The 12,820-nt window shown below is 34.6% G+C and overlaps 1 protein-coding gene across 15 annotated transcripts in view; it reads left to right on the plus strand.

Moving 5' to 3' along the window:
• CSPP1 (centrosome and spindle pole associated protein 1) overlaps window positions 1–12,820 on the plus strand; it is a 68,792-nt gene that overhangs the window by 38,048 nt on the left and 17,924 nt on the right. For 13 of the 15 annotated variants that reach the window (XM_075023406.1, XM_075023401.1, XM_075023396.1 and 10 more), the window contains 8 exons: window positions 127–247; window positions 2,131–2,278; window positions 4,614–4,766; window positions 7,103–7,215; window positions 8,322–8,471; window positions 9,691–9,837; window positions 10,661–10,765; window positions 11,874–11,940. In XM_075023406.1, the coding sequence (XP_074879507.1) occupies window positions 127–247; window positions 2,131–2,278; window positions 4,614–4,766; window positions 7,103–7,215; window positions 8,322–8,471; window positions 9,691–9,837; window positions 10,661–10,765; window positions 11,874–11,940 (1,004 nt within the window). The remainder of the gene's footprint in view (window positions 1–126; window positions 248–2,130; window positions 2,279–4,613; window positions 4,767–7,102; window positions 7,216–8,321; window positions 8,472–9,690; window positions 9,838–10,660; window positions 10,766–11,873; window positions 11,941–12,820) is intronic. The other 2 variants (XM_075023405.1, XM_075023411.1) reach the window with 1 other exon arrangement.

Consider the following 12,820-nt stretch of genomic DNA (forward strand, 5'->3'; position numbering starts at 1 on the left):
TGTCAGGCTGTGGAAAACAACAGCTCTTAAATATTTCAGGCAGGGATTTTATTTTTATTTTATTTTTTTTAAACCCCTCTGGACCCTACGATGTTTTCCTTTTATATATGTGGTTTTCTAATTCAGAAGTAACATTGGACAGAGGAATACAGGAGACAGACAAAGAAGCATAGGAGTATTTTCTGAAGAAAAAACAAAGCCTTCCAAAGAGGCAACTTTGTCTTATCAACAAGAATTACAACAGCAGGTACTGAGTGATAAAGCTTCTGATGGTTTCTTCTTTTACTTTTTAATATATTATGGTTGTAACTGTAGTACTCTTTCAAAGATGTTTCTTTAGTTTACAAGTAAAAAGTTTTCTTAACTCTCCCTCTCTTCATCACTTCCTTCCTCCCATTCCTCTGACCCTGCTTTAGCTCATTTTAGCTCTTCAGGTGGACAATAAGCTCTTCAATTTTTTGTCAGAGGCAGAGGCTCTGACACCAAACAGATTAGTTCCAGGCATGGAGTTTCACATAATTATTTTCATAAACATAAGAACCTGCATCTTAAAAGCAATGAGTTCTATTGCTTTGATATTCCTATTGAAAGATTGCTTTTGAACATTATTGCTATAATAATTAGGAATACTCCAATTTCAGTAAGTTCTTCTTGATCGTTTGGATACTAATTCAAAAGCTTCCCTAATGTTTACTTCCAGTGTGTTTGTAGGTGGTGTCTTATCTCTTTTCAGCTTCCTTTTTGATAGACTTTTGATAGACTAGACAAATTTCTTGAGTCTCCTGTCTTCCAGTAGATGTCCTACTGGACGTCCATTTTAGTGGCCTTTTGCTGCTGCATCTTGTGGGCATTTATATTTATAAAATGTACTTGACTGTGATAAGACATGTTATTTCAGAAGAGATTTTGCTAGAACCTAGTTCAGTGGCACTAACATTTTCTTACCTTATTCTTCTTTATGTATTTCTTCAGTGGAGGTAAATAATTGCTATAAAAATAGTCTAGTTCTAATTATGATTGTGCTTAAAGGAGAGGCTGCCAATCAAGGTAAAATGAAGAATAAAATAAACATTTAGGAATAGTGTCTGATATTGCACTTACACTTCTCTGAAGGCATTTTCTCACTATAGTCTTAAGGAATAAATTTTATCTTGCCAGGTGAGAGACTGCACAATTTGACATAAAGGTCTAATGAATATGGCATGATACAGTGTTTCAAAGTTGTTATGCTGCTTATGGTTGAAAGTAAACAGAAAGTATTCTGCTTTTTTTTTCCTATAGACAAACCTGACTGACCATTTTTGTAAACAGTCAAAGGGGCTAGATGGGTCTTTGTGTTGACTCATTATATTTCTTAGGAAATTGTCTGACTACCTGATAAAGGGAAATTTTTATCTAATGCACAGAAGAAACAAACTTAAGAAAAATACTTTAATATATTTGAGCTACATAAATGGTAACTAATGTTTTAAAAGATTTGAATAGAAGATGGGATTTTTTAAATAGCTGTTCTCTTTATAAATGCTACATTAAGTTATTAGGAAATTTAGTTATATAAATTTAACCTGATTTTGAAGAAAAGGAAGAACAAACCATATAAACAGTTCTGCATTATTTACATACATCGTCATGTATTACTGCAGAAAACTATTTCATGAATGGTTACAGAATTGTGTAGCATTCTATTAAGGCATTTATTGTTAGGAGTCTTTCTTTATCTCATGTCATCTCTAGTCTGTTTTGGTTAAACAAAATATACCCGGCTGAGAGAAGCAAGTGCTATAATATTGTAGAATTTTGCCTGTTTAATTTCCAGGCAGTATAACATTGTGTATCAAAGACCAAAGTTGTGGGACTTTTGATGTACTGCAAGTGTCAGATGTGAACATTTCTGGAACTTGGAAGTCTTATAATGTGAATCTGTATGTTTCTCTGATTATGTACAACTGGACATGCACATTTTGACAACAGTATTCAATGCACTGTCTGCAGTATAGGAAGTGAAATGTTTGCAATTTGCTTGATGTAGAGGGGGGGAATGGGTAATGATAGCATTCAGCTTGCTCCATTAACTTTTTATTAAAATTATACTTAATGTGATATTTTCATGCAACTGGCTTGGTTTTTTAGATAAGAGAGAGAGAGGAACGGCGCAGACAAGAGAGAGAGGAGAAGGAACGCTATGAAGCCAAGTTAGAAGCAGAAATGAGGAATTACAATCCCTGGGGAAAAGGTGGTGGTGGTGCTCCTCTCAGAGATGCAAAAGGAAATCTGATAAGTATGTTTGCCAAAATTATGGGTTGTCTTTTCAAGATTGATGTTTTCTTGCTCTCGTAAGGGCTTTATTCAGATGTTATTCCTTGTTTTGTAACACTGGTAGCCCTTTATTGACAAATAGAGGTACTTGTTTCAAGCAGATGTACTCAAGGAATATTTAAGTGAGTAATTCTGATTTCTGTAGAATCATTCAAAGAATACAATTTGAACAAAATGAGAAACACAGGATCTGTCAACTATAAGTGAAGACACAACACGGTAGCAAAGGGAGAAGGAGGAAAACAAGCTGTTAGAGTCATCTTCAATACAATTGTGCTAAAGTCTGTTGTGAAGACTTTTATTTAAACATTTTCCAGGAACAGGTTTTTTTAATTGTTTTTCTTTTTTAAAATAACTTCTAGGCTTAGAAATCTCTACTTGTGACATGGAAAATGGAAGCATGTTTGAATATATATATATATATATATAAAAAAAGCTAAGTGGAATATTTAAATTTCCCCAAGTAACACTGCTTGTAAATGGCTATATAAATAGCAGTCAGCAGTAATGTTTTTTAAGGTTTATTTTTTTCTAAGTGCTGTTTTATACAAGATGGGAGTAGTGAGCATGGAGATAGCTATGATCCAGGCAAGTTGTTCATCCACCCCTGCAGTAAATCAGGGATAGATGTAAGGTTAAAACTCAAATTCCTGATCCTTGTTGCTAGTGAACCCTGCAGGAGTAGTTTATCTAAAATAAAAATAGTACTCACTAGGCACAATTAGATTTGTATATTTCAAAATCTTGACCTGTGCAAGCTCTCTTCATTCTTGCACATCTGAGTGAGTGAGTCTTACAATTTTATAATTACTGATTTCTAATGTAAAACAAATTCATTTTCTTGTCATTGGAAGATGATGTTGAATTCTGATTAGCTTTTAAAAATTTGTCTCCCGGTAATAAAATATGAGAATTTTCAAAGCATGGAACAGTTACTGGATAACATTTTATATATAAATAATTAGTTTCAATTTTATGATACCTGAGTGACATATGGCTAAATTCATAGTGTAGTTTGAGGGTAGGGAGTAAAGTTTAAATGCTTTTTAAAGGTTGTGGGCCCAAATAATAAGTTTAGAAGCTTGTGTTGAGGATCCAAGCTTGTGTTTATCCCCAGAGCAGACAGAGGTGTTCACACTGCCTAACTTTAGGCACTGCGTTTAAGTGTCTGGCTTCTTTCTCTAGGATTTACAATGGTGAGAGTAGAGTAGGTCAGAGGAAAATGTAGGTGTGTTGTATTAGCCTGAGCTCTGCATATACCTGCTGAGAAGCTTATCTCTGTAAATGAGGAACCAAGCCAAAGAAGTTCCTTAGCTTGTTTTCCTGAATTACACATGTAAAGTTATTTTTCCCACCATAGTTTAGCAGCATGAGGGATAAGTTATGAGTCAAATGTCGTGAAACATAACATGCTTTCTGCCACGCCTCTTTTTTATGCAGTGTGACTTGTCTTTTTATCCTCCTGAAAAAGTCTGTAAATAGCTTTTGACACTCTGATGTATGCAAAGGCAGCTTTACAGAGAGGGATGTAATTTAAAGTTCTTGGAATCTATGGGCTTAAATGACTACAGTAATTCATAATTATCAGAAACTATTCTAAAAGATAATCTGAAAACTGTGTAGTACTTTTTTGTTTTGAAACTAGCTTTCTAGGTATAGTTTGGTAACACTTTAAAATGAGCTGAAATTAACATTGATCAGGATTTTTATGGTAACTGAGAGGCACCATGTAAATTTTGGTGAAAATGTTGAATGACATTGTTTGGTTTACATACAAAAATCTGCACCTGGATTATTACTAAAGACATGAAGACCAAAATACACTTTAATGGTTCAATTGTGCTTATCACCCTTAATGGTAATCAAATAGAGATTCAGTATTTAAAATACCAAAACTAAACTCAAAAGTATTTTACAGCTTTAAGGAAATAGAAGAAGGGGTGGTTTCTAAATACATGCTTGTCAACACAGACTTGTCAGTCATTTTTGTCTTTGAGCTCTTTATCTTTCCATTCTGTAGCATTTTTGGGTGGGGAAGAGGGGAGGTTTGCTGTGAAGAATCATTCCTGGCAAAAGAAAACCAACAAAGTAAATATTTTAATCAGTGAATTCCTAATGACTAGTATTTCGCCTATAGGTCCTATATTCTTGTCCTATATTTTTTGTTCCCATAGTTGGTATGCCCAGTAAAAGTAGAGTCTGCTCAAAAATCCCTGTATTTTTGAGAATCTATGGTGAACGTGCCTTTTATGAGAATAAAATATTATAAATAAACAGTTATTTCCCCTTTCCTTTAGCGGACTTGAATATGATGCACAAGCAAAACGAAGATGCATATCATAATCCAGAGGCAAGACTATATGAAGATAAAAGGGCTATTGTATCTGTTGACCTAAGTTTGGCTTCCCCAAGACCTGAGAACACAGAAGCATCTACAAATAAAATAGCAGGTTTTTAAGAATACTGTATTACAGCTCTAATTATTTATAGGTCTTAGTGATCAAAATTCTCTAGTTTCTTTACTCCTTTCTAGTAGTCCTATGATAGTGTTAGTGCTCTCTACCTGTGAAGTCAGTATCATGCTTCTTTCCCAAACTTCTTCACTGCTGTCACTGTGTGTACTGAAAATGTATGTTCTTATCTGTCTTGTCAGTAATGATAACTAGTAACTGTTTTAGCACTGAACAATCAGGATCAGTATATTAGGTTTTCAAGTTCAGTCTTATCTAATCAAATCTTCATACATACTTGTTTTGCTTTTAAATGACACAGTAAAATACAACTGTATAGTAGGAGAGAAGGTGGAATAAAAGGAGGAGGAGAGTCTGCAGATATATCATGTTACAGGTTAAGATGAAATTGGTACAATAACTAGGTTAACAAGTTCTAAAAAGTTACAAGTAAATTGGGTACATATGCAGCCCTGTGCACTGCCTCCAGGTTTTAGGGATTTTATTTTATTTACCTATTTAAAAACTAATGGATCTTTCTCTTCTTACGTTTTGCGAGACATCTAAATGAGAGCTGTGGTACTCCAGACCTGTCCCTAGTCTGGGATGGGCAAAGGCCAGGATCACTGGCGGTCTCCTCAACTCAGTTTAGATGCCACTTTTCTTTCTTATGTCTGAACTGTTGCACTTCTGTATAAAGAATTACATGGTATTTGGGGCATGGATCTACTTCACACAATTGCAATTCAGTGTCCTGACCACTGGCTGTAGAATAAATTTTTTTTGTTCCTTCTGTCCTCCCTCTTGCTCTTTGTCCCTAATACAGTGTATATTTAAGCATTTAGTAAGAAGTGAAACAAGCAAGGCCAATGAAGTAATAATGCACAATAGCAAACTGCCTCCTGGTTAGAGCACTTACTTTGGTATCAGGACGTGGAGCAGATCAGTGGTGGGAACTTTTATGGTCTTGCACGTTCCATTTAATTAGTCAGGCAGTAAAGTGGCTTTGTGTAGGTTTTGGTGGTTTTGTTCTTTTGGTTTTTGTTTTGTTTGTTTGTGTGGTTTTTTTTTATACCACCCCATTAAAAGAGGAACTTGCAGGATAGTAGTCGGTACACAGTAAGTTCATTCCTTGATACATTCCACAGTAACTTTCTGTCTCGTGTCCATGCCTTTCAAATGGTATATAAACTTTATTCTGGTTTTTTTGCATGGAATATACCTGTATGAAGTAATTCCATCCTGAAAGAGCCACATGTAAATTTAGTTATATTTTGGAAGCATTCAAACAGTGACTCTATGTAAGGAAAAATAACACTAACCTCAAAGTGTACTCCTTGGTATGCAAGCACATGCTTCTAAGGCTAGGCTGTAGCAGTAAGCACATGCATTCCTATGGGAATAAGTGTATGTGTTATTTCTATTTTCATCTGACTTAGGTGGTACATCACCATGTAGGAAAATGTAAGGGGGGGACATGAGAACAGCTACAGCTGTGTTCATCTCAGTTCAGTGGAGCTATTGCTCTTGTACATCCTTGAGGCACTGTCCTTTGGAGCAGACGTGATACGAATGAACATGCTGTGTCAGCTGAAAAGTTAACACAACTTCCTCTAGTTTTGCTTTACTTCCTTCCTCCTCTGCTTCCTGTAGTGATCCTGTTCTGCAAAACCTGTTCTGTGTGGTATCTGAGTTAATCCTCCTATCTAGAGCTTTTGGGACTGTATGGTTATGATGCATTCGTAATTCAGGGCTAAAGGAGACCTGATGCTTCAAACTTCATAGTATGGAAGGCATCTTATACTGGCAGAATTCAATCTTCTGACTGCTTAGAATTTTATTTGCCAGTTTTGAGCTTTGTTTTTTGTAGCATCCATTGCTATTTTACCTAAATATTTGTTCTGTTAGGATGTTCTGGTTTTAAAGAGTGAGTAAACCTAAAGAACAGAACTACATGTGCTAAGCCAGAGTAATTGCAAGCAGTAAAGTTATGAGATGTAAAATCATTGCTATTCTAATTAACTTACAGATAACATTTTTAGATACTAAACTGTAGATTGGACAGTAGAATATATGACTTTTATAGGCCTTACTTTGTAAAAAGACAACTTGCTTGGACATTATTTATTGAGCAGTTAAAACCTGATGGTGTTCTAGGCAGACAACATAAGAACTTTTAATCCCAGCTATTGTTTTCAGCAATAGCCTTGAATTATGGCTGTCATAAACTACCTTTTGAAACAAGTATCTCAGATTCCTGCTTCTTCACTCTGGCTTTCTGTCTTAAATTTGCTTTGATTTTTTATCTTTACCCCCCCACCCTGCTGCCCCTTTAGGTTTTACATTTGCGCACACCTCTCCTTTTGCTCGAGGTAATGTGTTCGGTGAACCACCATCTCCACAGCATCTTAAGCGACAGGAGTCATACAAGAACTTTCTTCGTCTACAGGTGAATACGCACACCAGTTATCGTCTAGTTAAATAAATTTTAAAAAGAGGGATTACAGTCAAAGTAAATCATCAGATACTGCTGACCAAAGACCTTATCCAATCATAGCCAATTCTGTATACAAGAGGTATACTAAGAGCTATATGCTCTTGAGTCTCTCAGATTTTGCCTTATGTAAGAAATGCCTATAAAAGTGATGCTATTAATAGTTGGCTTCATTAATCTAGATTCTGTCTTTTTTTCCTAAGTACAGCTCTCTAAATACAGTATTGAGTTCTAAAACTGTGCATACAGTACAAGTTTGCATACATAAATATGTAAAGAAACAAAGATGTTTGCCCTTGGATGTCTATGTGTTACAAATGCACGTTCATCAGAATGAAATGGTGATCAGTGAGACAATAATAGTGTAGTTATTTATTGATGGGTATATAAAACGTGATTGTTCTTCTACCAGCTTCTGGCTTCTGTCCATAATACTTCGCATATAATCTTATGCCACAACAGTTAAGTATCAATTCAATTAAATATCAATATCAAGCAAATCCTAGATAACTTAAAAGAGTACAATGTCATGCAGTGGTTTGATATAGATCTCTTAAAAAGAAAAGATGAAGTTTTTTTTCCATGTATAGTGCTGCCAAAAAGAATAAAGAATGGGCAGACCTTTGGCTTCAGTAAGTCAGCACTGTGTCTAAAAATATTATAATTGTGGAAAGGAAAAAGATAATTGCTATGTCTTTTTTGTTTTGGTTTCCCATCTTCCATTATTTAATCAGTGAAGAAAAATGTAATTCCGGCTCATCCGGAGTAGAGTAAGTGTTAGGAAATATTCAGGTTTTATTAGCAGCATTTATAATTAGTGTTCTTACTGGAGGGTGGCTCAGTAAATAGTGGCCAAGAAGAAATAGTAAAATATCATCTGATTTTAAAGGAATTCTGAAGCTGAAATGTAAGACTGGCCCTAGAATTCTTTCAGTTGTTTCATACAATCTTTGATTGTGCAGGTAGGTACTGCAAAAGTCCATAGAAGATCATGGTGGTAAATTTTCATCAGATTATTGCTGGCTATTGACAGGTCAATACTTCTTTGCTTTATTTTCTAGATTGAAGAAAAGAGACGTAGGGAAGAAGCAGAGCGAGAAAAACGTAGAATGGAAGAAGAAAAAGAAGAAAAACGACTAGCTGAACAGAGGATGAGAATTCAAAAAGCATATGAAGATGAACAAGAAGAGAAAAGAAAGAAAGAGGAGGAGGTGTAGTATTTTGATACCTTGACTTTTTTTCCATCCTAAAGTAACCCTTTGTAATATTTGTCCTCTAGATTAAGAAGGTAAACTGAGAAGTGTTCTGTGAATTGGTCTTTGTTTTTAAAAGGGTCTACATTAGCCAGAGGACAGGTAGAAAATTGTATTAACTAGCACATGCTTCTAACTCTTTATGGTATGCTACTACTTGAAGTACTGTTAACTCTTTTAAGAAAATGTGTATCTTTTTATAATTGACAGTGGTGCTCTCCTTTTAAAAAAATTGAGACCAATAAAAAGCTTTGTCGCATTGGTGAATTTAAAAACAAAACTTTTTTTTTGTTGTTAGCCTTTTAAATCTAGCTCATGGAATTATTTGTATTCTGGATGTAGCCATACAGGAAGATTTCGTAAAGCCTTTTTTTTAATTGGTCAGGATTTGTCTTTGAGATAAGAACTGCTTGTTTTGAAAGACTGCCAAGCAAATCTAATGAATACTTTTCATGGAGGTAAACTTGTGATTTAATTCTAACCCAAAAGCTTTATTTATCAGGTTTGGAAAATTGAATGAAATTGCATAACTCAGAATATCTTAAATAATTGTAGGAAAAGGACACAAGGTCATCAGAGATGGAAAAACCTTTCAGTACCCTGCAGGACTATGAAAGATCAGTTCAGGATGTAGGACTTCAAGATTTCTAAGACAGAACACTTAGCTTATATTCTAGATTCTCTTCTCAAGTATAAGCAAGTTAGCTGGATGAGTCCTGCCTTCTGGCTAATAGAACTGGTCTAGTATAGAGTAGGAAGCTAACTGGTATCATCGCTTTTCACAGACACGAGACTAAGATTGAGACTGGATGATAATCAGTGTGCTTCTGATAGGTGGTGCATGTGTGTATGTTTTCTTTGAATCTGAATTTTTGGAAATGACTCCTACAGTTTAGCCTTAACTGGCAGCAGATCTGGGGACACAAACTGGTGTTTACTGAAGTTATTAGGAATTCTGTTAAATGATTTAAATGATGCTAGCAGAGCCAGGACTGCAGATGTTTAATATTTGCATGGCATAGTTTTTAATTTGAATGTTTGAAGTTAGCCTAATGAAATATGCTTTTCATTTCATACTAATCACTTTGATGTGTAATTTTAACTTCTCGAAGAAAAACAAAGCAAAACTTTAATAATGTTGAGTCTTTTTTGTGTACTAATAATGTTTATGTTACAGCGAAGATTAAAAAATAAAGAAATAATTCGATTAGATGAGGAGAGGCAAAAAGAGGCAGAAAAAAGAAGAAAAGAAAAAGAAGAAAAGCAAAACGAACAACTTAAACAATATTTTGAGAAAGAAAAGATGGAAGAGGAAAAGAAGATGGTATGCTTCGGTGACTTTCTAAGATACAAATACTTCTTCCTAACTTTTATAAATAACTGAGTTTTAAAGAAATTGCATGAGTTCTTAGACCTCTACCTTTAATGCTGTTCCCCTCTTAGTTTATCAAGCTACGGTACACTTAGTGGACACACAGAGAACAGCTGATGGAAAAATCAGATATACTACAGTGGAAACTTAACTTGCTGATCAAATTTGTGTTAAAAAAAATAGTAAAAACAAGTAAGAGCAAGCTGCACTCTATAGTTGATTTTTATATCTGCTGTGAAGTACCATGGCCTGCTTTTCCTGAGGTCCAAATACAAATAAAAATAAGCTTATATAATTTAGAGGACTGGAGGACTGTTCATCTTTAACAACGGTGTTCTTTGTAATTTAATTATTTTCTTTTGACCTGGAATGATGTAAGCAGTCCATCACATAGAATTCTGATGGAGAAAATCTAAGTAAATTATAGAACTCTTTCTCTTCTAGAAATGTCTACATGTCGCTCCTCTAAAATGGACAAGATGCCATGGAAGTGTCTAGAGGAAAAAAAAAGATATGTAACTTGAGCATAAATTTAAAAAACTACATAGAAAAAAGATATTAAAATTACTATAGGTAGAAAATAAAATCACATTAAAAATTTTCGCAGTAATTTTATGCAGTTGAAAGCAAATTAAATACAAGAATAATTCAAATAAGATAAGCAAAAGCATTTTTCTGTCAAATGAAAAATATTAGCCAAGCTCTTTCTGTCCAAAATAATACTTCATTTAGAATCTATAGGAACGTAGTTTCAGTCTTGCTTTCCTCCTTGCAGTTTTCAAGGCAGCCTTCTCCCATCGTTCCTGCTCTTCAGAACAAATCAATAAGAAAAGAAGAAAGGATTCCCTCTTCTGAGAGCCATATGTCTTACTATACACAAGTATGATTTTTATAGTCAACATTTACTGATTTATTTAAGACAGTGCAGTGTATGAAATCCTACCAGGTTTTTAATGTTTGCCAGTTATTACTGGGATACCACAAATAACAGGAGACAGTCTTTATGTTAGCCAGTCTTATAGCTCTGAGATTTATTGTTCAATTTTATTCAAAGTATTGAAATTTTGTGGGGGGTGTGGGGGGTCTGTATTTTAATTTTTTTCTGCATGCATATTTTCTGTAGAGATAAGCACCTCATTTCTGAGTGTAGATACTCTGTCCAGCTTACCAAGGTCTAGTGATCTCAAGGTTTAGGATAAGAAAGTTTACATCTAATATAACAACTCATTGTGTTCACTCAGAGAAGAACTTTGCTCAGGCATGAAGTTTAATGTTGTTTCCTAGCTACAGACATTATTGTTTTATCTTAACGTTTTTGAAGCTACAAAAACTTTATAACTCCTAATACACTTCGCTTTCTTCTTTGCATCACGAATGAGTTACAGTAGTGGTCCTGAGACCACTCATTTCCATTTGATTTAATCTTCCCTGGGACAATTTTTTTTTTTTAAAATACATTTGTCCTGTGAAGAGTAGATTAAATAATCATCTATGATATTTGAATCTCTGGCTACTCTTCTGACTTTTTATTAGAAATGGTTTTTTACCAACTGTCTGTGTGAACTGGGCTAAAAATTTAAAAAATGAATTTGCCATGAAAATGATAATTTGGCAAAATATAGTGCAGTTTCAGAAAATGTTTTAAGTAAGACTTTAAACCTTATTTAAAACTATTGCTTTCCTTAAATGTAAAGAATGCTCTGGAGGAAGGTCAGTTTATTTCTGTGTCTTTGCAGTACTTGGTATAGCTTTGTCTTGATCTCTGAATAGTGTGTTATAGGTATTATCTTAGTAATTTGGATTATGCATTTAAAGGTCAGATTTAAAAACCCTTAGGCATTAATAACCTCTAAGGTTACTAATCTGTCTTCCAGTAGTAGTGGTAGTTAACATAAATTGGACATAAAATAAGGAAATAAAATGTACTTATGTCTGCTATATTTTCTTCCTTTGACATATTAACATTTCATATCCATTATGATTACTAGGATCCTCCGCAACCAAGGGTTCCTTCTCCACCTGTCCCTGCTAGAAGAAATCAGTTGCGTGCATTTGGTAGGTATCGTTTTTGCTGCAAGCTTGCTTTCTATTACAATGAAATTGTTCTCAGTTAGGGTTCTTTTTCTTGCCTGCAAAGGAATAGTCTTACAAAGTTTGCATTTCTATGTGGGTGTTCTCTCTGTCTTAATATTATCAGTGTATTAGTATGGTATGTCTGAAGTATTAATACAAAAGAAAAATGCATTTATTATGTGTCTTCATCAGGAAATATTTTTTTCTAAAAACTCTGATAATGGAATAGTCTGCATGGGAAGTGCTGGATCTTTCAGTCAGGGCACTGGTGACCACCGTGACCAGAACACTGCAAAATGGGAGAGTTTTGTATTGGCTGAGTAATGGATTAGACCAACAATGTGTAGTGAGCACTGCAGTCCTAACTCAAATTCTACTTTCCTTTGTTATTCTGCCTAATCCTCTGCTCCTTCCTCTTAGATTTCACTGGTGGTTTTAAAATTCAGACATGCTGGGAGGATCTCCTTTGCTCTTTATATGTTGGTTATCTTGGCAATATGTGGGTGGAAAGCACTATTTTTCTTCTGATTCTTTTTTACACGTATAAAAGAAACAACACATGGGATGTAACAGTAAATGATGTCCTACAAATGCTAAACTCCAGCAGTCAGTACCTGGGTCCATTCTGGGGAGTTACGGCTCTTCCACTAAATGGAAGGCAGAGTGGTTCTTAATGCAGCTCTTGGAAATCGATTGGCTCAGAAAGACATGAATTACATCTTCTGTTTGAGTATTTAAGCAAGTAAAACATCCTTGCCTGCTAGGTTCTGGACTCAGACTAAATGTCAGTAAAATACCAAATTATTAAGTGTGTTATTTGGAAAATAAGGAATTTATGAAACTGTTTTAACTTGTGGAGGAA

This window comes from Buteo buteo, chromosome 3 (assembly GCF_964188355.1).
Source record: "Buteo buteo chromosome 3, bButBut1.hap1.1, whole genome shotgun sequence".
Classification (NCBI taxonomy): Eukaryota; Metazoa; Chordata; class Aves; order Accipitriformes; family Accipitridae; genus Buteo; species Buteo buteo.